Here is a 26886-nt window from a genome sequence, read left to right as displayed (position 1 = left end):
ATAGAACGTGATATTTAATTACTCGGTTTGTTGCGAAAGCTAGAATAAGACTAATTTGAAAAGTTATTGACACAGGCGTCTTGTTTTATTTTAGGCATCTACAATCTAGAAATAGAGTAGTAGTATCTTTACTCTCGAAGTTGTTTAAAAATGAAAATAGATTGTGAAATTTTTCGGGATAGTCCCTGAATCACAGCAGGCAATAGAAAACATAAGTTCCCTTGAAATCTCAGAGTATGCGAACGTCCCGACGAAACCAAGATGTTCCTCGAAATCACTGTTTGTTTGATTAAGAACATCCTGCGATAGGCGATTAGTGTCGTAAGATGTGTCAGGTTGAGAGTAAAATTTCTGCCGACGTATCGGGAGCAGTAGATTTCAAATTATGTTACTTGTGTTAAAGCGAAAGGACATCAGACGCGTGAAACGGACAGACATCAGACTGATCGATTTCGGCAGCGCCACGTTCGACCATGAACACCACAGCACGATCGTCAGTACGAGACATTACAGAGCGCCCGAAGTAATTTTAGGTAAGCGTAAGCGAGAACCGGTCGGATGAAATCATCGCGGCCGAGCCAGAGAGGCGCACGCTAACACGCGGGCACTTTTATTTCTGTAGAATTAGGTTGGTCTCAGCCTTGCGACGTTTGGTCGATCGGCTGCATCCTTTTCGAACTACACCTGGGTATTACTTTATTCCAAACACACGACAACCGCGAGCACTTAGCAATGATGGAGCGTATACTTGGCACGGTTCCACATCGCATGGCCCGCAAGACCAAGACCAAGTATTTCTACCACGGTAAATTGGACTGGGACGAGAAGAGCTCCGCCGGAAGATACGTTCGTGTCAATTGCAAGCCTTTGCACGTGAGTAATCGACCGATATCGTCATCTTTATTACTCGCAGAAATAAGTTCTTTCCAGATATCTTCGTATAATCAATATAACTGTTTAAATGGAAATATCCTCTTCTTACTCTTGTTACAGTTTTAGAGCGCCATCGTAACTGTTAAGTCATAATCATGACATTGTTTCCTTTTTTTTTGTCTTTTGGCAGCGTTGTATGCTTTCGGACGACGAGGAGCACCGGCAGCTGTTTGACCTGATCCAGAAGATGCTGGAGTACGAACCATCCCAGAGGATAGTTCTGAAGGACGCGTTGACACATCCTTTCTTCGACGCTCTGCCAGCACATCAAAGATTACCGGACCTCCGTGCAGCTGGGGACACTCAGCAACCTCATGAACGATCACACTCCCTCTCCCGATGAAGCTAGGAAAGGGACCGACTTCCCTGCTGGACAGACACTCCATTATCGACGACACTACTGCTTTACGTCACCGTTCTGACATCCTTGAATTTGACAAAACTGTATCTTTTCCCTGACAGTGTGATTCGATGACATTAACCAAAGTCAATTGTTGATCGATCGGTAACGCGGATGAGAATGTTGTGCACACGAGAATGATTCACGTAAAACGAAAAGAGAAAGAAGAGAGAGAGAGAGAGAGATCGGATTCGACGATTCTGTAACGATTGTCAACTGGTAAAGATCGCGGAGAAATTGTTAGTCTACACAATTGCACGTGAAATAAAAAAGCAGTAGTGAGAAATGGTGCTGTGGAACTCGGACTCAATTGAGTATGTTGTACGCAACGGATCGCTAATGTATCATCGTTCTCGTCTCCGTTGGCAGACAACAGAATGAGGGTAGATAGCTAAATTATACTTGACGAGATCCCTGTAACTGGCGCTCGAATCAGCCAGTGTGTCTGCTCAGTGTAGCGTAACAGAGTCCCGAAATCACATCGTGTAAACATTTTCTAAAAAAGAAAAAAATGAAAGCGCTCCTTTCTGTACATTTTATTCTTTAATTTTATTACGATGTTATGATGCAACAAATGTTTGGAGTAAAGAAGAAGAAAAACAAGGTCGCAGTTTATACTCTTGTTTGTTATAGGTTGATGACCACGACCGTGTCTAGTAGTAAGAAACAGATTAGCGGATAAGTCAAGTAAATATACGCGTACGTGTTGGTGATAATTCAATTTACGACGGGAGAGAAAGAGAAAAGAGAGAGCGAGAGAGAGAGAGAGTGCGAGTGTAAACGAGAGAAGGAGTGCGTGAAAAATGAAGTCTTTGCGAAACGCCAATTCATCGTAGCGAATGAAGAAGAAGGAGAAGGGACGCATGTTGTAACGGTCTCGGAAATACCGCAAGACAAGCATTTTCGAAAGGAAAAAAAAACACCATTTGATGTATGTTTTTTTTTGCCGGCGTCTGATCGACGCTGCAGTCCTTTTTTGTTCGGCGAATATGTGAATATTTTGTTAAATTGTCTCGTGTTGTTGTAGACAATCATGTGTGTTTTATGGTTTCATCCACACTCTTGCAAAAATTGAAAGGAAGGTGAGGCACGATTTTCATTACTTCTGCTATCGAGCAGAACCTACGATTAGTTTTTACAGGCGAGTATCGCATATCGATTTTTTTTTTTCGAGAAAAAAATGAAAGCGCGACGCTTTTATACGAAGAAGGCGGAACCTCTACTTTTGTTTCGTCTAATAAAAAACTAGAAAAGGGACACGGAATCTTGAGACGACGACGACGACGACGACGAAGCTCTCTGTCGCTCATTTTCACCCTTGTTCGCTGTTTAATTCTTATACACACAAACACAAAACATGATGGAAGTTCAAGGGGTATCCTGCTGCTCGCATAAAACTGGAAATTATGTCTTAAGCACCGAAAAAATGCTGTCTCGAGTAGCAATAAAACACATTTCTTTCAAATAATTGTACGAACTTTATTAAATTCAACCAGTTAATCAAGCTTAAACCCAATAATAATTTAACGCGCTCTCAACCACTCATACAAACGGAAAACTGATACCTTTACACACGCACACGACCATACCTACCTCCTCGCACGCATTCGCTCGGAACTTATAAGACAGTTATATACGACCCTGCTCAACAGGTTCTTGCAATCTAGTGCCGAATAAAAAAGAAACTGTTGTGAAACACATGTCACGGCGCATGCGAGTATTCAACATATTCCAATTTTACCGCGGGTGATTAGTGACAGTCAAAGGTTTATAATTTAGGCCAGGCATACACTGGCGGTATAGACGGTCTGTAACTCGTCTCGTATAGTTGCGCCTCGATGAACTCTTTGTGGTCCTTCGGCTCCGGGAAAACCGATGCTAGGTCTGCAACGAAGAACAAAACGTGAATAAAATCATTTTACATGTGACCCGTGACCTCTAACGAATAAGGAAAATTTGCTTACTATTTTCGTAGGCATACTTCGTGACCTCCATGGCAATCGTCAAGGAACATTTTTGAATGTCCTGCAACGGCGGATACAGGTTTCCGGAGTCCAAGTCTTCTTGCGAGACCATGTCAGCTAGTGCTTTAGCAGAGACTAGGAACACGTCTTCGGGAATTGTACGCATAGCGACGCAGATCACTCCCAAAGCAACTCCGGGGAAAATGTAACTGTTGTTTCCCTGGCCAGGATTGAAAGTCTTGCCGTTGTAGGTTACCGGGGGGAAGGGCGAGCCACTTGCAAATATGCATTTTCCCTGAAAAAAGAAATACAAATTTATTGTTGCAAAATTATTGGTTGACCATCACACTACTCGAAATGTCGTCAGTCTAGAGTGATTACGGTGGGGGTAGGCAGCTGATACTATTTCAAGGTCTTCTTCAGAAGAACATTCTACAGCTTTGAGAATTTAGATTGTCAGAAATGTTCTCTTTTACCTTTGTAGCAATGTAAGCTTCTTCAGCAGTACATTCAGCTTTGCTGGTCGGATTACTGAGGGCGAAAATGACTGGTCTGTCATTGTTCTTTCCCATTTCTTCCAATATTTCAGTCGTGAAAGCGCCGCCCACGGCAGCAGCGCCAATGAGAACAGTAGGTTTCGCTGTCTTCACCACTTCCAATAACGTGTCGATTGCCTGATCGTCACGTGCGAAGCGTAATTTATGCTCGGTTAAACCACCGGTTGGTCGATTTTTCACGATCAACCCCTTCGAGTCTACCATCCATATCTTGCTCTTGGCTTGCTCTTCGCTGACTCCTTCTTTCTTCATTGCCATTACGCACAACCACGCAATACCCAGAGATGCCTGTAACATTATATTCTTCGTTATTGTCGTTTTCATTTTTTAGTATTTTTACATTTTTTACTGTTTGAAGCCTTTGGAAATTTCGGTGAAATAATCATTGTATCATTCACCTCTCCAGCACCCTGGAAAACAATCGTGTTCTCCGAAAGTTTCGTGCCAGTGACACGAAGAGAGGCCAACAGTCCAGCGACAGCAACGGCAGCAGTTCCTTGGATGTCGTCGTTGAAAGTGCAATAGTCATCGCGGTACCTGCTCAATAACCGGAACGCGTTAGCATTGCCGAAGTCTTCGAATTGGATTAAAGTGTTCTGGCCATATCGTTTGACCACAGCAGTCATGAACTCGTCTAGGAAGTCGAGGTACTCCTGGCCAGTAACACGCTTGTGTCTGTGGCCAATGTAGAGTGGATCGTCCAACAAAGTCTGGAAGAGAGAATGTCAATTAAAATCCTCTTCGAAATTTTCCATTACGATAGAACCTTGTTTATGCCTAACGTATCAAGGGACAAGACACGCTTCAGATAATAGAGGCTCGTTAGCTATATTACTTGCAACTGTGTGTTCACTTTGTCTACTTCTCTAATTGAAAATACCCTGGACAGCAATTAAGATAATAGAGGATCAATTATAAGTTGGTTCTACTACGGTTTAACACTGGAACTACCGGATCAGTCAAAGTGACGTCTCTTATTATATTACTACTAAAATTGTTCAGATGGTTTTGTGAGGAAATGATTATATAAATTCATTACTGTACAGATTGCAATACAAGTTACATTACATATGGTTAAGTTTGCTTGAATAATTTTTATAATAAATCCAAAGTGGGTCGTTTTGACTGTCGGTGCTGCCAGTGTTGATTTCAGTGCAACTCACCTGAGTATTGGTTCCGACATCCAAAGTAATGGGAAGACACTGATGAGGCTTGATACCAGCCAAAGCAGTGTACAAGGACAATTTACCAACGGGGATTCCCATGCCATACGCCCCCAAATCGCCCAAACCAAGTATTCTCTCTCCGTCCGTGACAACGATCGCGCGCACGTCGTGTTCAGGCCAATTTTTCAGAATGTCGTACACGTGTCCCTTGTCGTGTATGCTAATAAATAAACCACGGGGTCTGCGGTATATTAGGCCAAACTTCTGGCAAGCTAGACCCACCGTGGGGGTGTACACTAGGGGCATCATTTTGGCCACATCATCCCCCAATAAACGGTAGAACAGTTTTTCGTTTCTGTCCTGCGAGTTAAAATATTTTTCTTGTTAATGGTTCTCTCATGGTTTAGTACGAAATTTGAAATCTGAAAAAATTGTACTCACGAGCAGACCGATCAGATAGATGTATTTTGAGAGGTCGTCAGGATAACGGTCGAGGTTCAAACGACACAACTCCAACTGTTCATCCTGAGTTTTCACGGCTGCTGGTAAGAGACCATGTATTCCCAAAGTTTGCCTTTCCTCGATGGAAAACGCCATTCCCTGTAACACAGAAGAATTTTTCCTTATTACATACCCGAAGAAAATAATTCGTTTCGGCCAGTAGTTTATTTTATATTTTTGATAAGTAACATAAGCGATTTCCAGTGTTCTAATACATCTTGCATTACAATTGCTTTCCTTAAAATAGGTCTTAGTTTTTTAGAGTATTGCAATGTCTTTAAATTGTTCGGTAACGCTTTCAAATTGCTAATGTACTGGAGCATTATCTTCGTTCGGTGAAATAATAATCATAATTCAGGTACATAGATTGAATATATAAAATAGAGAATTTCTTTGGGCAATAGATTTATATAGAACGGCGAAATTCATTAATTTGTAATTCTTATAAATTTCCGAGTGGATATGGTTTTTTGGATATCCGGATACCCTGACCTTGACTGACATTGCATTGCTCAACAAAATGGGTTAACGAGGAAATTCTTGGGAGCCGCAAGTGAACGTGAGTGAAAGGCGATCAGCTGTTCCTCGACTTGGCTTTACGTCATTGGCGGGTTTATTATTGCATGCTACGCTCTGCGGGTGAATAAGTTTAAATTCATTTAACGATTGCATCAACTTTATTTTATCTTCAACGATCATTTGACTAACATTAAAAGGTATAATACTTCTGATTAATTAAGTATTTAATCAGTATTAAAGACTACACACAATACCATTTTCTGCAATGATAAATTTGATTTCGATGTTAAATAAATATCATTTCTGTATTTTAGATTATAAAATCTTGTTTGGACTAAGTTGTTTAGATCTGTGAACTAAAAACAGCTGGCGATGGAAAACGATGCCGATCAAAAAGAGAGTGTGAACAAACTTCAGTCATCCTTGACATGAATAATGAAGAAGTATAATAATAAGTACCAAAGATAAAGAAATGCATTGCTCGTTGTTGTTAACGAGTGCCCCCAGGATGTACATTTCCATGATCCACATCCAATATACACAAAGGCCCATTTACTGATTGCGCATCGTGCCGACATGCTTGCGGCACTTGAAACGATGATGAGGGTTCTTCAATAACTCCCATAAATCACTTTTGCCAAGCTAAATAACACGTAGCGTGCTGGCAGATAAGAAATTCACAACACCTTATTATTCCAAAGCTATCTTCTGATTCATAAACCATTGCACTCTTTATCCAATTATCCTTCTTTTACATTACAAAAATTCAATAACAACTTTCACTTTCCTACCGAGCTACGTACTTTTAACAATCATTAAACCTCCAGTTTCATGTTTTGTACGTTCAGAGAAGAACAAGAATCGGTTTACAAAATTATCGAAGTAAAATTTTTAATATTATTCGCACAATCTAGTGCGCAATTTGTCGTATCGGTTGCGTTTTAAATGTGAAGCGTGTTTTCTCGCCGCCATATTTGGCTTCCGCATGAGTTGGCCGTGAGAACCTAACAGATGTATTTGTATCGAGTTGCTAATTAAATTCAAAGTCTATTGCACACGACCGCTGCATGTTGATGTCATTTACAGAAGCGCAGACGTTGTATACCGTCGACAGACAGATTATATAATTGCTTTTATCGATTTTCTGTCATCGAAAACAACATTCGAGTGCACGAAAAGAAATTGAAAGACATAAATCGATCTGAAACGAATGTCTGCGCCGCTTTTGACGCAGGGAATAAAATTGATTGATCACTTCGGCCGCGCAATGATAAATAAGAATTCACCCGACACAGAATACGACCGATCGATTGTCTTAGGTCGCAGACGGCTTCAATTGTCCCCTCGTGAACAAAACGCGTTCGACGGTTGATGAACTATTCATTTTCTAACTGCATTCCACCGACGCGATGGAAGGAATTACAAATGCAAATCGCATGAAAATTAGGTTCACCGCTTAATCAAGCTGTCTTGACACCATTGATTATGTCGTCTGTATCGTTTCCTATCGCGGCAGACATGCTTTTTGACCTCTCGTGCTAATGATTCATATTTTCCCTCGTTACCGAGATTATTCTTATTATTATTTTGTTCTTTTCGATCGTACGAGCCATAGAACAGAGATTTCATTCCCATTACAACGAACATTAAAACGAGAGTTCAATGACTCGCAATTTATCTAATCTTTGGGAGGTTCTTAGCACTTTTTAATTAGTTTTCAAAGTTTCGTTATCGTGCTTTTAATATCACGAGTAGGGTTTCGAGGGGAAACTTTGCGCATTTGCAACATGCAAATCTCTGATAACTGCCTTGATCTTCCGTCATCTTCGTTCGACCTTCGCGACCGTGTAATTTCATTAAACTTTTAAAATTATTCGCTATGAAATTTACAAAAGAAAAGAGACCGTCGAAAGGCTGCGAATATGAAATGCAAAGTGGACTAGCCTGCTGCGAAACGAACAGAGTTTTAGATAACTTGTAAAACAGAAGTGTTCGGCCACTAAAAATAAGCGCTAGATTTTTATCTGTTTTCACAATTCTGTTTCCGAGCTCGCCAATCTATGGTTGCGCGACATCGGCGGGATGTTTTCAACATTTCCAATGATTTCAAGCGTTTTTTGAACAATGCCACTTTTAGGAAGGCTCTATTGGGCAATGGAGTCTTTTGTGAGTGACAGTGACCAGATGGGAAGGTCAAAGCACCCGTCGAAAGTAGTAAATCTCCACCGGCAACGAGTCGCTGGGGTCGTTGACAATGATGCGAACGTCCGAGCTATACCGCTAATTCACGTTTATATGTCATAATAGGCAGCAAGGACAGAAAACCAATTCCCGACCCTCCGTGATCAGCAGTTTCTTCGTTCTAGAACTGTCAGAGACAGTCAAAGACTGGGAATGACTCGACGAAATAATAATTTAACTGAAACATAACAATATCCAAGATAACGTTCAACAAACACTGCTCGAAAAATCAAGTGTTTCCTGAAGGCGACAAATTAAATCGGAGTGCCAGCAATCCCGTAAATATAGTATAAGACAAATGTACAATATAGTCATTGACTGACACTGAATGTCTACAAAAAGCGCAGTCATGTAAAAGAGCGTCGTTTAAATTGAATTAAACACTTCAATGACCCGCAGAGGTGCACCAATTAGCTCCATTTGAAATTTTCTCCGTGTGTGAATTATGGTCGTCCGAACAGAAAAGCACTGTGATCTATAAATGGATCACGACACGTGTAGGTGTGGATTCGAGTGATCCCACGCGTGGATCACAGGAATTTAATAAAAGAAACATTTGTTCCACATTCGAACTTAATTCTCGCAAGAATTAAGAAATTATTTTTAAAAAAATGCTTTAAATTGCCTCCAAGGTCAAAGAGACAAAACAAATACACAGCAATAAAGGACGTTCAGTTGACATTGAGACCATTTGATACGTTTTTATCTTATCGCGTAACAGTTTGTATTTCTAGTCGGAGCCCCGTTATTCAATACAGCTTTTTCGTAAATTCAGTAGCAAATATGTGCATTTTTTTAATAATTTGGAAACGATTTTTTTCAGCGATAGTACATTCCTCTATCAGTACCTTTTGTTTAAACAAAAGTATACCGTCTAAAAATCGAATTTCCTTAAAAGATAAAAAAATGTTTAAAAAATTGGAATTTCCCAGCATCTGTTATTAAAATTCCAGTCACCGCAGGGGAGCGTGATTAAAAGGATTTCCCAGACTGGCGACAATGGCGCCGCAGCCTTCAAGAACCGAGAGCTGTCAATGCCATCGTAAGGTATCAGAAAAAATCTGCCGACACACGAGAGATTCGCATATCAACGGGAAGATAACCACGTCGTCGCGGTAGAGGAACGGAAGACGGAAAAGGAAGGGGGTGAATGGCGGGCTAGATCGTCCGCGACACTATGACATAACGACATCGTATTCCCTTTCCTTGAAACTTATCGGCCGACGAATTGAATTACCATGCAGGCGTTATCGTGACCACCGGGTATCTTTTCATTGGCCTGTGCTTGAAAACTTCCACACTGTCGGGGACATCGGAGTTATTGATACTGCCGCGAATGTGGCTGATCCGCTAACAAGCCCTATTATCTCGACAAACGAGAATTCGAAGAACTGTATCTACAAAGATTGCCCCAAAACCCAGAACGTTGCGTTGAAATTCTCGAATTATTTCGACAGGTTCGTCCAATTACCAACGGCCGTGCAAATTGAGCCAAATCCATTATATTTCTTGCGAGTGAAGGGCCTTCGTAGATTCGCGATAAGGTAGAGTGACTACATTACCGACAAAAAATGGTTTTACGTGCCTGAAGTTTTCGTCCTTATATGAGAATATTTTTCGCTGGAAAACCGCTCATTCGAAAGAGGAAGGTTCAATCTAGTGCGCGCTGGTAATATAAGCGTTCGAAGTAGGCCAAAAATTGACGATGTGCGTGCCGTGGAATCCAAGCATTTTTATGCCATTTGATGAGCAGCGCGCATTAAAAAATATCTCCAACTACAAATTCAGCTATATTTTGTCTGACGTCAGAATTCATAATACCGATAATACAGAGCAAAAAATGTGACAAGTTTAGTCACAGACTCAAGACCAAGACGGATCTTAAGTCTGTGTCTGAAGGCAGTAAATGGAAATTATTAATTGAAAAGTCACGCGAGTATCCCGGGCCCTTAAATACCCCTAACAAAGGCACACCTCTCGTCATAGTTACGAGCATAAATGCGGCACAAGTAATCCCAGAGAACAGCTCTTAGAGCCTCTATAAACAACAATCTTAGTATTCCCCGATGAAAGACAATTCTGATCTTGGAAAAATCAGTTGTACTTCAAGTCCAGTACGTTTTATGTAGGTCCCTGTACCAGCAAAGCCCCCGGACACCCTCTACCCGAATGCAAACGTGTAAAAGTGCTGCGGCAGGTTCAGCAACGATCCGTTTTCGAACGAAAGGTGGTGCATTGTGTGCCCGAGGCGTGTGCAGCGCGGCGAGAACGGAGACTATACCGAGAAATAGAGAGATCAAAAGGAGAAAATACCCTTCCATCCAGAGCGAGCAACGGCTCCGGGACGCGTGTCGTTCTGTGCGAGTCCGGCACGAGGTCCCACCAATCCGTGTCCATCATCGGTGGTTCGTTTCGAACGTTCAACCTTCGGCCGCGGGTCCCATGTTGAACAATAATCGGTCGTGGAAACGGTTGCCAGGGTCCTCGAGTCCCAGCGATCGCGACCCTTCCCGTCTGCCACCGCGGATCAATACGCACCCCTAGGAGTTCTTGGGCGCAAAGTAAGTCGCGACCTACTGCAAGAATCGCAGGGGTGCAGGCGAGCGTGCCGAGCACTTTGCCGGACCATATGGGATTTCGAGCGAGGCCGCCGAGGCAACAATTAAAAATTAAATTATGTGTCCAAATCCGCTGACTTTTAGTCGCCTAGACCTCTCGAAGTAGACTTTGTAATCTAACCGATGCATTCCAAAGGTTTTCTTTATCGCGATTTTCCAAACGCGTATGCGCATATAACGCGATTAGCTCACCGCATGACGTCACGATGCTATGCACCTAGTAGGTTTTCAAGGTCGGTAGGATTCCCGGAATTCGTTTGTTCTACGACAAAATCACCGAATCTATTCCCGTTAGGTCTCTCTGGAAATTGTTTTATCTTTTATAGCTACGGGTTTGAATCACGCAATTGTGACTGGATGTGTCTTTTTCTCGGTTAGGGGTACAGATAAGTCGTTGATAAGACCGTCGATTGATATAGGAAGCAATCGCTTGTATTTGAATTACGCTTCGCCTGTCGTGCGATTTTCTAATGCCTATAGTGAAACCTGATAATCTTCTGAATAAAAGTCCTGAATGAAATGATTGGTTCACGTTACGCTGCGTTACACCGTCCAACGAAGGGAAATCAATGCGAGAAGTCTTCAATTTGCAATCTTCTATTTTAGAAGAACTATTAAGCCATCGGTGGTGAAGCAAAGCGTTGCGAACGACAGAAAAGATTTATGACTATGCAGGAATGCAATACCGCTAATCTCGGAGCTTACGTTCTAATGTTTTATTCAGTACTGATAATAACGTATCAACGATATCAGTAACAAGATCTGTAGCAAAGATTAGTACACGTACCACGAAAAAGAAGATATTATTTGAACAAAGTGACACGACGTAAAGATACAAAATGTTCTAAGAAAGGATATAAAATTTTCCTGAGGAAGGATATAAAATCAATGAGAGCCGAGAATATGCGGGAAGAATTCTGATCGATGTCTGATGGGGATAGTTTATGCAAGTAATTATGAAGACATTGATTCGAGGAAACAACGCATGTGAACCACGTACAACCACAGGTGAACAAAGATGGCGGCTGGCTCGTCCTCGGAAGGCGACACGGTGGTCGCGAAATTCCGCGACGATTTCGCAATCGGTATCATGTGTTTCCACGTGTGGAACATTCGGTAGCCAGTTTGCACTGTCATCGAGAAAATCGGAATCGGGAAACGAGCCGTGCCATTTCACGTTGCGAAACGAAGGATTGCAAATCGCTTCAAATCATGAATCTAAAAAAGAGAATTACTCGATATTCTAAAGAGAATGTTGCATTTGTTTGAATAAATAAAAAGATTGGACTCGCGACGAATACATAAATTGCCTCGAATGACCATTTGATCTACATGTCATTAAGTTCGTTGATCGCGTCACTGAATATACAATACTACTGACGTGAAGCATATAAAAATTAATAAAGCATGCAGACTGAATAAATGTATCGTATCGGTATAATGGTTCAACATTAAAACGAGTAGATCAAATGTCAAACATTGCGAGTACTTATAAAATTTAAAAACACTGTGCCGTGTTATTGAAATTATTAAAAAAAAAAAGAAAGAAATAGATGGTTATGTGATCCCTGCGTCTTGCAATTAATACAGACAATTTTTGCTTCGGATGAAAATCCTTATCTTATCAGAGACCTGCTAAAAAAGCATACGTTTCCCATTTTTACGGCGCGATAAATTGTAACCTAAATCGTACGTGAACATTTTGCTTAATCCATCGATTTTGAGAACATGTTTCCGCGAAGTGTGACAAGCATAGCGGCACTCGAACGCTTCCATGTCCCCCTATTTCGTCATCCTCTTCGACGTACGGCTGATTCCGTTCGTGAATGTTCTGTCCCGTGAAAGTGAATTTCATGGAATCCTGATGACTACGTGACCAATCGAACGAACCACAATCGTGTCACCTTAAAACGCTTCCTTACATCGTTTACCTTGCGACCGGCGCAAAAGAATTACAATTATCATCACCAATTTCCTCGGTACCATCATATTAAACTTACTATTCATCCCAAGTTTAAATTTCGTGGAAAATAATCGTGATAAATATATTATTACTCTGATGTATCTTTCGTTCCTGTAACCACGACCTATCGATGCAGTATAATGATCAACGTTACATAAAATAAGGAGAAGTATCTGTAGAAATGTCACCTGTATTTTGTAAGAAAATAATCCTTCTATCTTCGCTCTTGTATTAACATGTTTCATGTTTTCAGGAATCAACACCGGAAAATTCCTATCCGCGAGCCACGACGATATTTAAATCGAAATTTCCCGCTGAAGAGCAAGTAACAGACAGTGATCAATTTTCATTAATTTCCGTGGGAAGGTAATTCTTCCGTGTCCTCTTTTATATTAATATATTTCTCATTTTTTAGGGGCCAACGCCGGCAAATTCTTCCCGCGAGCAACGCCAATATTTAAATCGAAATTTCCCACTAAAGAGCGACTAGCAGACGATGTTCAACTTCGATCGATTTCCGTGGGAAAGTTTTGACGGCGACGTCCGCGAGCAGGGCCTCGGTCCGTTACCGATCAATCCGTCAAAATTTCCTCATCGTGTGAACTGTCAGCATTTATTTTCGTCGGTGTCCTTAAAATATCGCTGCCAGCGTGCATGCAAACGCGAGATTGCTGTTCTCGCGAGAAGATCGAGCACGAAGCACGTCATTGTTAGACGTCGAACTGTCAACGGGATCGCCGGCGCCGCGAAACCACGGTAATTAGATCGTGCTGTTTGGGCGTACCTTGTTTAATCCTGGGTTCTTCAGATGATCCACGCCGCGAATCATGCCGGCGCACAGGGCATCGCCGTTGCCACGGCTGCCGAGCTGATCCCTCTCGAAACTCGACATGGTCGAAGGTTTGCCGTTGCAGACTAACTGACTACTGCCGTGGATCCTGCAAACGAACGAGCAAGGTTTAAAGGCCGACGAGGAAAAAATGTCGGTACGGCAGAACGCAGTGGTGTCGAGCAAAGGTGAGGTTAGGGCGTGGGGAGCCTCCGTCACTATGAAACGCGCGACGCAACCACGAACTTTGTCGTTTCCTTCTCACAGCGAGATTCGAACGACGATTTCGCTCGACCGGGAACTTTCGCAAATTGACGAACCTTTAATGTCCCCGGGCAGGACAATTAGCATTTTATGTAACGATTTATCGATGTTTTGAGGACGATGGTGCGCCCCGTGATTGTTACGCTACTGCCTACGCCTAACTAGCTGCAAGTGCAAGCTTCGCGCAGTCGCGCCTCTTCGCCCATCGCGTGAGCATCAGACGACTAACATACATGCATATTTCAGCTGGCCGTGAATGAATAATCTATATTGTACGACGTTTGTAAACCTAGTCCTTTCATCTATGCCAGATACCCCTTTTCCTTTCAGAGAATTCTAATTGAGAATCTGGAAGACCGATCCGCATTTGAACGCCAATTACACGAATTCGAACTATAAATAGAGCTCGGCCTAATCAGAATTGAACCGTTCGAACGGCTCGAAGCTTGAACAACTTTTACTTTTATTAACTTGTCATGCCACTCGGTTATCAGAACCCCAAGTGTTCCAAATTGTTTTGCATTGGCGTTCGATACACGTTGTACGGGACTCGATTACTGTAGGGGTGCCAATTAATGTAGGCAAAGCAATCGGTACCCCCACAGGTTCATAAAATGTCGCCAAATTAATTCGCAATTTAGTGGACTTATCGAAACGATGGATTGGCGCTTAAATTGTTCGATTTGAAAGAAATTTTCTTAACACTTTACCTACCAGAAGCCTGTTAGGCGTTTCCTATTGGGCTTGTTAGTAACTGATATGTAGAACAAACAACACTCTCAGAAGAAGATGAACTCTAAAAAATTGTCGAACTATGAATTAAATTCGCTGTCGCTTCTTAAAATGAATATGCACTATTTCATCGATCTTCTCTAACTTTTATATTGTGGTGTTGATCGACTCGGCAAATGAGCGGCTCAATTATCAAGGAGCATAACCCAGGGGTAGGGGGAGTCAATTAATTCAGCGGACTCTTGGGAAGCAATTTATCGCTGTGACACGAGTTTTTGTATCGCGGGTTCACCGGAAAAAACTGCACGATTGTCTGCAGATTAAGAGAAGCTTTACCGACCAAGATAAAGCATATTTTTTTGCATTGTGATATCCGTTTATTCCGAGGAGTACTAAACACACCAAGTGCGAAGTAAATTTTGCATTTTTCACTCGAGGAAATTCTCGGATGATCGACAATAGAAAGAAATCGAAGTCCATGAGAATCGCGAGCTGACGCAATATAGTGGTTACCGGCGGTCGTATGAAACTTGGTGAATTCTAATTACGCGTGAATTATTAAAAAATGATTGTCGACGGTATAGGAGTTTCTTCCTGGCGGTTACACCAAATCACTGATACGCAAAGTTCGCCGGTTTACCTGGCGCGTTGCTGATCGTGCAGCGAGGTGTCAGGTTCAAGGTCTCTGCTGGCAGAACGCGAATGACTCGACTGACGGAGAATGGAAACGAATTTATGCTCGAAACGTTTCAGGAAACGTTTCGATGACATGATCGCGATTTTTGTGAACGGCGCCTCTCGACCGATATGGCATCGCTCGATAAACTGTTGTCACCGTCATTCTGAACGGAGTTTAACAACACCAGATCACTCTGTTACGTCATGCCGATAAGTCACTAGACACGTGTTCACGTGGTACCAGGCGTCCAACGCTAAACTGACTCACGCCACCAGCGCGGTTTTCCGACCAAACGAATCTTTCCTGGTACTTTTATTAATAAATTGAAAACTGATCTTCGTCATTCTATTCGGGAATGATTTTACACTCTGTTCAGCTTATGGAAGTCATCAAAAAGCGAAAGAGATTTCTATTTGATCTCTGTTTCTGGCAATTGATGTAAATAATTTTTATTTTTCATAGGAATCCACTGTCTAAGAATTGCATGATCGATACGATGCGTATCGTTAGTACCGCGAGGAACGTGGAATACATTGAGAAACGTCAATAAATTTCCAGAACGATTAATATTAATGCCGAACGTCCCTTATTAAATTTCATGACATATTGGATGTTGCGCTCCCCAACACGAGGCAGTTACGGTTACAATTACTATAAAAAAAGTCTGATAATGTAATCGTGGGGTTTTTTTAATGACTTTACTGTCGACCAAGCTATACTTTAAACTTCTTCTCTTTGCACATGTCGTACGATGGTACACAGATCACAGGTCAGTAACCTGTTATCGTATGATCTGTGGTGGAAATAAACATGACGACGTCGCGAAATTTTGCCCCGAGTTCACGATTATGGTAAATGTTGCTGACAAAACCAGAGAATAAAGGGAATAGTGGAAAACATGTTGTGAATTTTTATGCAACCGACGTTTAACGGATTGTCACAACAATCGGTTTATTTGCCGGAGGTTATCTATATATATATATACGAGTGGTCGCGCCTTTTACGATCAAAACCGTCGCGCAATAACAACCGGCGAACAATAGTTATTTCACGGTGGGTAAATATGAGTCATCGCGTGTTTCTACGTATTTCGATCGATGGAGATATTAGTATCATAAAATGGGATCGATGTTACGATGAAATTGTCGTGGAAAGTTGCATTTTATAATTTCATATGCACTTTCTTCAAACGTGTAAAAAGCAGTATGATAATTTCAACAATAACTGATATATGATGAACACTTTAATCTTAATTGTTACAGTTTACGGAAAAAAGAAAATCCTAGGCTAATTGAATTTTTCAAGGGTTAAAGAATTGATACAAACAATTGTACATGTAAAAAAATATATATTCAGGGGTGAGCCTGTAATAACATTTATATTTATCATCATTTAAAGTACGCGCCATTTCAACTAAATCGTATTCGATACGAATGAAGTATAGGTATACTTCATTTTTGCTAACATCATGTGAAAGTTACTCATCGGTAAAGTCGATCGGGACAACGAAATGGTAAGAGGGAATTTTAAAAATTCGATTTACAGTGCGATGTATAGTTTATTCGAAAATAGTATAGTATTCAATACTTAAATATCGATTCAAATTCGATTTTCTCGAAAACGAAGCTGCGGATGGAAAAATTTTATTCTACATTTTCGACTTATTTTCGCATGTAGAATCATCCCCCCTTTTCGGTTGTACCACCGATGCTGGGACACCCTGTATAGTGCATTTTAGCTATGACTAATTGTATAAACTTTAACAGATTTCTATAGCGTGTGCTGATGATGTATGATTTTTAAAAAATTATAATGCCAACAAAATAATTCTCGCAATGAAAACCAGTCACTTAATCTTTCCATTTCAAATAGCGTGACGCGATAATAAACTATAATAAATTAATCAAAATTGCTTGGCAAGCTGTTCGACAAGTTTGTTAAAGCACAAGGTATGCGATAGCCTCGACGAAACACACGCACAATCGGAAAACTGCAACAACAAATCCGCGATAATGACTCTGTTATGAAATCAAAGTGCAACAGTGAGTCGTACTTTGTTTTGTCTGAAGTGTCGGATAAGGAAACGTCTCGATTTATCGGTTCCTTCGTGGATCAGTTATTTGTGTAAAGGAAAAGCGTTGTTGTAACACAGTCGGTGGAAAGATAAGATTGTCTCGAATGAAGGAAACCATCTCTCACTTGCTCAAAATGAAATGTATTACTTCCGCTGTTCTCGAACGGTTATTCGTTCAGTTATCTTATAGTTCTCGAAAGCAAAGTGCAAAGCTTCAAGGTGCACGTTACAAATTTAGAAGTTCGTCAACTTACACCTTGCAAGTTCGCTGTCCGTTACGGATATCCTTCGAATGCGGGCTACCCATCGTAAATGAAAACGACTGTCCTTTTATAAATAATTCGACCTGTAATTCAACGAGCAAACTGAACGAAATCAATAGCCCATTACTTCGATCGAGTTCCCAAAAGCCGTTCTTCCGGCAAATACTGGACACTGTGTCACGCAGAAATATGAGAAAAAACAATTAACGATCCTCTGTGCAACAACTGCAGCTCGATGAAATCGATCCTTCCGATCCGTAGTAGATCGCAAACGTGACTGAGGTGCACACACGAACCAACCAAAGAATGCGTACCCCTGCCCGTTTATTGAAACATCGTTGCGGTAGAAATCGGCCGTAAGGCCGACGGTTTTTGGGGCAGAAAGCGAGTTAGATCTCAAGGAAAGCCGTTTAATTGTGCAACAAAACGACCTACTATGAAAAGTGAACGTTATGGTTCAGCCGACGTGTTTCCATTTATTTCTATGTTTTTGAAGACCATAACGCTCACTTAAAACCCACTGGCTTCACGCTAGCGGGACGCCTTAATTGATTGTACTACACTGGCCTGTAGAAAACTCCACGGATTGTATTTTTACAGAAATTCTGCTTCTTACGCTTGTCAGCAAAGTATAATCGAGCCGACGAGAAACGTCGGATTTTGATTCTTCGGGGTGAAATCATCCCCTGAATGTGAATCTACATAGTTCCCTGTTTTATTATGTAATTGGAAAATTATAACGTGCCAGAAATTATTGCAATGAAAATTCTATAGACTTTTATATACTGTGACATTTTTTAAATTGCAGTTTATCCATCGGTAGTCTATCGATACAATTTTTAATGACTGTGTCACATCTGATAACGATTTCGAAACAGTTTATCAAATTATGCGACTCATCGTTGATCTTTCATTTTTGAACGACTGTTAAAGAATTTTCTAAAGTATGATTAATTTATTTTAGAACGATTTTAGCTGTCCCGCCCTCTGTGTATTCCGGGGACGAAGATGATGAAAGAAGACTCACCATTGGGGAAAAATAGTCCAGACTCTGCGGGATAATCTGAACTGCAACCTTGAATAATCAAGCGTTCTCACCATGAATAATCAAAAAGAGACAGATAAAAATTATGCGATACTCCGATTGACGTGTTAGAAGTCAAATTTCGAAAAATGAAATCGGAATTTTCGGGTTATCAAAGTTTCCTTGTTAATAGAATCGTTCAGTCGATTACTATAGCGCGTGTGGAGGTCGTCGTTAGGCGTTTAGCGATCTGCTTATGGAACATTACTATGGACATTCTACACACGATACGCTATAGCTATCAATGTTTACGCTAAATGAGTTAATGTGGAAGAAACGTGTTAGAGTCGTGACATTGAGCTGTGAGACTCGATTGTAACGTGAACGTGTACTCACTTTTCATCAGAACTTGCACTACATCGACTCGACGTGACGTACTCGGGACATCCGGCTCTACCAGAAAACGAATCGGTGAACTTTCACGTAATTACAGTGTAATTAGCAAACTTACTTAACACAATTCATCATTGCGAATCTCCAACCAACACGATAACGACACAAATATGACATTAGCTGTTAGCCATTAAAAACCATGAGCATGTTTTGTTTCGCGATTTTAAATGACTGTTGCCAGCAGGATGAAATTTATTTCGAATTGTTTATTTTATTCTAATTGTTATGACAACTTATGGCATAAAGGTTCGAATTTGACAAGAATTATTTTCTTCTACTACGACGCTTTTTACAGTGTGTCATTTCACTTATATCATTTTAGACCTTAAACGATCATTCATGGAACAAAAAATATAATTCATTGAACTTGTTTACCTTTTAGAAAGGCCACACTACTACACACACTATACCGGCACACGGCCAGATCTTTATTTTAGGAACTTAGAAGCCTGCAGTTCACTTACAAGGGGTGCATTAAATCGACGCTACTTAGAAATATTAACCTTTTTATCTGACGACTTAATTACTATATAATCACTTTAATAATAGCGGTATTATTTGCCCACCATTTTGATCGCTTTCATCACCTAATTAGATTGTGTTCTCAAGTAAATTGAGAGCTCGTTGAAACACATTCTGCGTATAATAGTCGTATTAACGTCGTGATATCCACGAAAGTAAGCCACGCTGAATGTTCACTTTCACCGCTGTGTCGATAATTGCTCATTAACCGCGCAATGAGCCCGCATAGTGAAAGTTGAGACTGGTTACAAAACACACCTCTTGCATTTTGATTTCGCTAATATTTCACTTACGTTTCTTTCAGTGGTTCTAATTGTTCTTTCTTAGAAGATCACTGTACAATAACTGCACCAATACGTGCGTAAATCATAATTTGGTTATTATTTTTCATGCGATCTTAGAATTATGTACCTCTATATAAATTTGTATACAATAATAAAATTAATATAAATTAATGTAAAGTTAAGTAATAAAAATGTAAAATTAAGTTATGTAATTAATTATTTATGTGAAATTAATTTGGCCGTTGCAATATATACGTATAATTTTAGGCTCTTCTATTTTCTGTAATTTTTTCAGTCGATACTATTTATTAAAAATTGCTGATTATTATCTTTACATCAACAGTTTTCTATTTTTCAAAATAAGTACATATCATGGTGCCATCTACAATAAAATCCTCAAGCTACTTGACAAAATATAGTGACTGTATCCGAGTCTAGAGCCCTGCTGACGTGAGACAAAAAAAGTGTGGTATTACCAGAGAGGAATGAGAGTGCTCACGCCCGGGTTTTCGGCGTTCCCGATATAGTGCTGACATCTGCTCAGCCTTAGCATGGCACAGAACCGGTCAGTCTTTCCTGGAACAGAACCGGTCAGTCTTTTAGCATGGCACAGAACCGGTCAGTCTTTCCTGGGACAGAACCGGTCAGTCTTTTAGCATAAAACTGAACGCACATTATTTTTTTAACCAGGATTAGAACGTACAGCTTAATTGTTGTACATGAAATATGTAACTAACATGTAAATCTTGTGTACAAAATCTCTAATTAATATAAATTAAGAATAATATTAATTGTAATGATGCGTATTTTATTTTTTTTTCCAAGTTTGTAGTTGCAAACTTTAGTTGTAAAAAATGGAAAATCCGGAAAAATTCGAACAAATACAGATCTCACATCGAAGTTTAAAAGCAACCAAACTGAATATTAATTTAATAATGAGCTATTGTCATCAACACTATCTTAAATTTTTTCATATATATAGCTACTGTTATAATTAATTAAATAAAAATTTCTTTCATGAATAAATATTTTTTCCACCTCAGCACCATAAGATTTTTACTAGATGACTTTAAAAACACATTAGAACTATTTTTAAATAATTTTACTCGAAAACATTCTAGTTTACTCTTTATTTCACCGTTCTACTAATTTTTTATGGGCTGCATTGCAGCTCTGTTTAACACCCCTTTACAACCCAATACCATGGTACCATCCATATTCAAGGAAGAACAATTTTTTGCGACGATCATTGAAAAAATAAAAGTGTTTCCTTCATTTCAGTCCTTTAGTGCGTTGGTGACGTAGCACCCAGCACACCTACCTGTGTTCTGTGTCACATCTGGAGTTTTATGGTACGCTAACAATCCCTATTGAGTCGCAAGCCAGACCATACAAACGAATGCATCCACAACTTCCAGAGACCTGCCTCCAAAACTAATTAAAGGAAGGCTAGACATGCAGTGTGTACTAAACTCCTCAAAAGAGGTGGATTCCAGTCGCTCGTGTCATAAACCGCATTCGATACTTCATCGACAGGGTGATCTTACATATTTCTGTAACAGTTCCTGAACACATTATCATTCATCTGAAACTGCTTTGTACGACATTACACACGCCACATAATTTTTATTTACTAATTTTATCAAAGTAGTATATATAACAGAATCATACAAGTGTCTACAATTACTTGAAATCCAAAATACAGAGCGTTTCTTCCTCTGCGACTGTAAAAAAAGGACTTTAAAAGAATGTTTAGATAACAGGTGGGCTGTCCTTCCAAAAGGCACCTGTGACCAGAGTTGGGCATTATTTAGATAAAAAATTATTTAAATAACGATTCGAATAAAAGATACTTTATCTTTATTCGTTATTCAAAGGTTCGAATAAAAAAAGTATCTTTATTCGACGAGTATCAGATAAATAATTTTATTCGACGAGAATTTATCCGACGAATAAAGATAATTTTTTTTATTCGAAGCGGATTTATTCGAACTTCGAATAATTTTTTCATCTTTTATCTATATCTTTTATTCGAAGGCTTCCAATAAATCTTCGAATAACTTTTGCCGAGCGCGGAGCATCAAAGACTCAGCGAAGACAGACGACATACAATGTAAGCGGATGGAGAATCGCGCACGAATGAAAGTTTAAACTTTTAGATTTTTCAACATATCCTCAAAAAATTGTGACGAGCGAATGGAGGGGATTTTCCTGATGAAAATGAGATCAAATTCGAGTGTAATCGAACAAGTTTCACTGATACGTAATGGTACGATAAAAATTACAATCTCATTAAAGACAGTCCAAATGATGTCGTGTTTGCACTCATTTTGATCGGAACAAGCTCTACAACTCATTCGTCTTAACAATATTGTTCTGATTAAAAACATAAAAGCATAAATTGCCAATAATGCTGGATTCTCCATCTGCTTACATTGTAGGTTGTTGGTCGGTCGTTGGTCTTTGAAGTTCCGAGCTCGTAGAGTCGCGAGATATCGGTGTGAAACAACTGCCAATCCAATTGCAAAACTTCTTTATTTCTCATTATTTTTTTATGGGACTTGCGCCAACTAATTCGTGGCATTCTTCTGATTAAAATGACACTAAACACGGTACAAATTGGACTGTATTTAGCATTTTTATCCGTAGATTTATTCGAAGGCTTCGAATAAATCTTCGGATAACTTTTGCCAGCTCGACGAATAAACGGCGACGACGGCCGACGAGGACCGACGAGCGCCGAACGTCGAAGACCCAGCGACGACAGACGACATACAATGTAAGCGGATGGAGAATCGCGCACGAATGAAAGTTTAAACTCTTAGATTTTTTAACATATCCTCATAAAATTGTGACGAGCGAATGGAGGGGATTTTCCTGATGAAAATGAGGTCAAATTCGAGTGTAATCGAACAAGTTTCACTGATATGTAATGTTACGATAAGAATTACAATCTCATTAAACACAGTCCAAATGATGTCGTGTTTGGACTCATTTCGATCGGAACAAGCTCTACAACTCGTTCGTCTTAACAATATTGTTCTGATTAAAAACATACAAGCATAAATTGCCAATAATGCACGATTCTCCATCCGCTTACATTGTGTGCCGTTTGGCAGTCGCTGGGTCTTAGACATTCGGCGCTCGTCGGTCCTCGTCGGCCGTCGTCGCCGTTTATTCGTCGAGCTGGCAAAAGTTATAGCAAAAATGATCGAAGCCTTCGAATAAATCTACGGATAAAAATGCTAAATACAGTCCAATTTGTACCGTGTTTAGTGTCATTTTAATCAGAAGAATGCCACGAATTAGTTGGCGCAAGTCCCATAAAGATATCATGAAAAACAATGAAGTTTTGCAATTGGATTGGTAGTTGTTTCACACCGATATCTCGCGACTCTGCGAGCTCGGAACTTCAAAGACCAGCGACCGACCAACAGCCTACAATGTAAGCAGATGGGGAATCGAGCATTACTGGCAATTTATGCTTGTATGTTTTTAATCAGAACAATATTGTTAAGACGAATGAGTTGTAGAGCTTGTTCCGATCGAAATGAGTCCAAACACGACATCATTTGGACTGTCTTTAATGAGATTGTATTTTTTATCGTAAAATTAGGTATCAGTGAAACTTGTTCGATTACACTCGAATTTGACCTCATTTTCATCAGGAAAATCCCCTCCATTCGCTCGTCACAATTTCATGAGGATATATTGGTATAAAAGCCACAGTAGACAAACTATTATTTTAATATCTAAGCCATTAAAAACACCAGCGACTGAAAGTGAAAAACGACAAATAATGTCTAATTCTCACGGTTCATTATCATCGGGTCACATTGGTATAAAAGCCACAGTAGACAAACTATTATTTTAATATCTAAGCCATTAAAAACACCTCATGAGGATATATTGAAAAATCTAAAAGTTTAAACTTTCATACGTGCGCGATTCTCCATTCGCTTACATTGTATGTCGTCCGTCCTTGCTGGGTCTTTGAAGCTCGGCGCTCGGCAAAAGTTATTCCAAGATTTATTCGAAGCCTTCGAATAAAAGATACAGATAAAAGATGAAAAAATTATTCGAAGTTCGAATAAATCCGCTTCGAATAGAAAAAATTATCTTTATTCGTCGGATAAATTCTCGACGAATAAAATTATTTATCCGATACTCGTCCAATAAAGATGCTTTTTTTTATTCGAACCTTCAAATAACAAATAAAGATAAAGTATCTTTTATTCAAATTTTCATTTAAATAATTTTTTATCCTAAATAATGCCCATCTCTGCGAGGGCCGTTAGCACCGTGAAAGATTTACTTAATATTTAATTGAATTTAATAATTACAAAGAGGGTATCATGAACAAAGTGCATGCACTTGGAACTGTTACAAAAATATGTAAGATCACCCTTTCGATGAAGTATCGAATGAGGTTTATAACACGAGCGACTGGAATCCGCCTCTTTTGAGGAGTATAGTACACACTGCATGTCTAGCCTTCCTTTAATTAGTTTTGGAGGCAGGTCTCTGGAAGTTGTGGATGCATTCGCTTGTACGGTCTGGCTTGCGAGTCAATAGCAATTGTTAGCGTACCATAAAACTCCAGATGTTACACAGAACACAGGTAGGTGTGCTGGGCGCTACGTCACCAACGCACTAAAGGACTGAAATGAAGGAAACACTTTTATTTTTTCAATGATCGTCGCAAAAAATTGTTCTTCCTTGAATATGGATGGTACCATGGTATTGGGTTGTAAAGGGGTGTTAAACAGAGCTGCAATGCAGCCCATAAAAAATTAGTAGAACGGTGAAATAAAGAATAAACTAGAATGTTTTCGAGTAAAATTATTTAAAAATAGTTCTAATGTGTTTTTAAAGTCATCTAGTAAAAATCTTATGGTGCTGAGGTGGAAAAATATTTATTCATGAAAGAAAAATTTTTTAAATTAATAATAACAGTAGCTAAATATATGAAAAAATTTAAGATAGTGTTGATGACAATAGCTCATTATTAAATTAATATTCAGGTTGGTCGCTTTTAAACTTCGATATGAGATCTTTATTTGTTCGAATTTTTCCGGATTTTCCATTTTTTACAACTAAAGTTTGCAACTACAAACTTGGAAAAAAAATAAAATACGTATCATTGCAATTAATATTAGAGATTTTGTACACAAGATTTACATGTTAGTTACATATTTCATACAAAACAATTAAGCTGTACGTTCTAATCCTGGTTAAAAAAATAATGTGCGTTCAGTTTTATGCTAAAAGACTGACCGGTTCTGTGCCATGCTAAAAGACTGACCGGTTCTGTTCCAGGAAAGACTGACCGGTTCTGTGCCATGCTAAAGCGGCGATGTCACGAAAGTGGGAACGCCGAAACCCCGGGCGTGAGCACTCTCATTCCTCTCTGGTATTACCACAGATGAGGTATAGGAGTAGACCAATCACAGAAATACATTACAACTGAAATATTTATTTTTATTCAGTCTTGCTTATTGGTGTATACACCACTGATAGACTACAGTAATGATACTAGTGAATGAACACTTAAAATAATTATTTAACACATTTTAGATGTACCTACGCTTCTTATATGATTTGTCAATGTTTTGAGATTAAAAAATGGTAATCATTAATTATTTTAAGTTTTGTAATTATTATTGAGATGTGAATGTTACATGGCTCGTTGGTCTAGGGGTATGATTCTCGCTTCGGGTGCGAGAGGTCCCGGGTTCAAATCCCGGACGAGCCCAGGTGATTTACTTTTTATTCATTTTTAATGAATAATACTGAAATTTTCCCACCAATAATGCACAATCATTCTCAAATAATAACAATAATTATTTTATATATATCCGTCAATATTATATTTTCCTAACACGAACGTTCAAACTGAGAAGTGGGTTATCGATTAGTTTGTTGCAATATCGAAAATATCCAACATGGCGCTTGTGTGGAACTCGTTGAAGAAACACAGTGATCGTGAGAGGTATGTTTATTTTAATGATCATTTGTTTATTTTAATATTTTTCGAGAATATTTCCATAAAGACAATTGGGAAATTGTTTTTTCGTAAAAAACTTCAGTCAGCATACGTGTCGCGTTATTACCATCTGGTACATAACCTCTTTGACATAACACTGACAGATTTTATTTTTGTTCCAGGTGGGTTTGTATTTATCCTGTTTACATAAACAGCAAAAGGACGCTGGCAGGAGGTCGGAAGCTTGCGAAGGACAAATGCGTAGAGAACCCTACGCATCAGGAGATCCGTGATGTTCTAGTGGCAGCTGGTTTCAATGTTGGCGTAGAAAACAAGTTGCATCCGAGGGAGCGTAGCAAAGAACTGTTGTACCGAGGTCGTATTCGTGTACAGTTGAAAAACGACGATGGCACCCCAGTGAAATCCGAATTTCCCACTAGAGACTCCCTGTTGGTTTACTTAGGCACTACTATTCCAAAACTAAAGACTCGTCAAGGTAAACAGTCGATGGGTGAACAATCCTCCCAGCCATCTAGTTCGTCATCTAAAAAGGGAAAGGGTAAAGGAAGGAGATAATGATAGGGAAGCTGTGCAACGAAGTTGATAAACACTTTTCACTTATGTGCATTTTAATGTTGAAATGAGTGTTATTCTCATGTACAGAAAGAAATTGCATTACATTTTGTACGGAGTTCTTAACAAACAGATTTAAGCTGAGTACTGTTCACTCATGCAAGTTATTGGTCAATCCAATTTTTGAATGTTTAACATCCTCCCACCGTCTGTGTAGAACTATTGAAAGAATGTACTATGTAAAGATGAGTCCTAATTATGTTTAAAAATAATCAAAGAGTACTTCTATTTACCTTGATATAACAAATATACATGTGTAAGATTTACTCCAAATTTTTGTA

At 39.6% G+C, this 26886-nt stretch overlaps 3 protein-coding genes and 1 non-coding gene across 14 annotated transcripts in view; 3 read left to right on the top strand and 1 right to left on the bottom strand.

Moving 5' to 3' along the window:
• The window catches only part of Doa (CDC like kinase darkener of apricot), a 35477-nt gene extending 33977 nt beyond the window's left edge, over positions 1-1500 (top strand). For all 7 annotated transcript variants that reach the window (XM_076794600.1, XM_076794599.1, XM_076794598.1 and 4 more), the window contains 3 exons: positions 404-533; positions 623-873; positions 1064-1500. In XM_076794600.1, the coding sequence (XP_076650715.1) occupies positions 404-533; positions 623-873; positions 1064-1276 (594 nt within the window). In that variant the 3' untranslated portion in view covers positions 1277-1500. The remainder of the gene's footprint in view (positions 1-403; positions 534-622; positions 874-1063) is intronic.
• A 1287-nt stretch (positions 1501-2787) lies between these two features.
• On the bottom strand, positions 2788-17828 carry Men (NADP-dependent malic enzyme). 5 transcript variants are annotated; one of them, XM_076794603.1, is made up of 8 exons: positions 17695-17828; positions 13647-13800; positions 5462-5620; positions 5018-5380; positions 4253-4564; positions 3774-4142; positions 3298-3592; positions 2788-3217 (listed from the first exon to the last, which is right to left on the bottom strand). In XM_076794603.1, exons 1-8 carry the CDS (start codon positions 17745-17747, stop codon positions 3102-3104), a joined length of 1821 nt encoding a protein of 606 aa, XP_076650718.1. In that variant the 5' UTR covers positions 17748-17828; the 3' UTR covers positions 2788-3101. The 5 variants fall into 5 exon arrangements, with proteins under 5 accessions (XP_076650718.1, XP_076650717.1, XP_076650719.1 ...); XM_076794602.1 differs by lacking the exon at positions 17695-17828 and adding an exon at positions 15328-15513; XM_076794604.1 differs by lacking the exon at positions 17695-17828 and adding an exon at positions 14670-14821.
• Positions 17829-25669: 7841 nt separating this feature from the next.
• Trnap-cgg (transfer RNA proline (anticodon CGG)) lies at positions 25670-25741 on the top strand. Its single transcript has one exon. It is a non-coding gene; the product is annotated as a tRNA-Pro (tRNA).
• Positions 25742-25828: 87 nt separating this feature from the next.
• Positions 25829-26878, top strand: Srp19 (signal recognition particle 19). Its single transcript, XM_076794442.1, has 2 exons — positions 25829-25978; positions 26155-26878. The coding sequence occupies exons 1-2, from the start codon at positions 25932-25934 to the stop codon at positions 26546-26548; spliced, it is 441 nt and encodes a 146-aa protein (XP_076650557.1). The 5' UTR covers positions 25829-25931; the 3' UTR covers positions 26549-26878.
• The last annotated feature ends 8 nt before the right edge of the window (positions 26879-26886 follow it).

The sequence above is a fragment of the Halictus rubicundus genome, chromosome 10 (assembly GCF_050948215.1).
Source record: "Halictus rubicundus isolate RS-2024b chromosome 10, iyHalRubi1_principal, whole genome shotgun sequence".
In the NCBI taxonomy this organism is placed as follows: Eukaryota; Metazoa; Arthropoda; class Insecta; order Hymenoptera; family Halictidae; genus Halictus; species Halictus rubicundus.
Note: the sequence above shows the minus strand (reverse complement) of the source record. Positions and strands in the feature narration are given on the sequence as shown.

Coding starts and splice junctions, on each gene's coding strand:
- Srp19 (XM_076794442.1), top strand. CDS start 25,932: ATGGCGCTTGTGTGGAACTCGTTGAAGAAACACAGTGATCGTGAGAG. Junction 25,979..26,154: donor AAACACAGTGATCGTGAGAG/GTATGTTTATTT, acceptor TTTTTGTTCCAG/GTGGGTTTGTATTTATCCTG.
- Men (XM_076794602.1), bottom strand. CDS start 15,458: ATGTCATCGAAACGTTTCCTGAAACGTTTCGAGCATAAATTCGTTTCC. Junction 5,381..5,461: donor TCTATCTGATCGGTCTGCTC/GTGAGTACAATT, acceptor TTTAACTCGCAG/GACAGAAACGAAAAACTGTT. Junction 4,565..5,017: donor ATGTCGGAACCAATACTCAG/GTGAGTTGCACT, acceptor TCTCTCTTCCAG/ACTTTGTTGGACGATCCACT.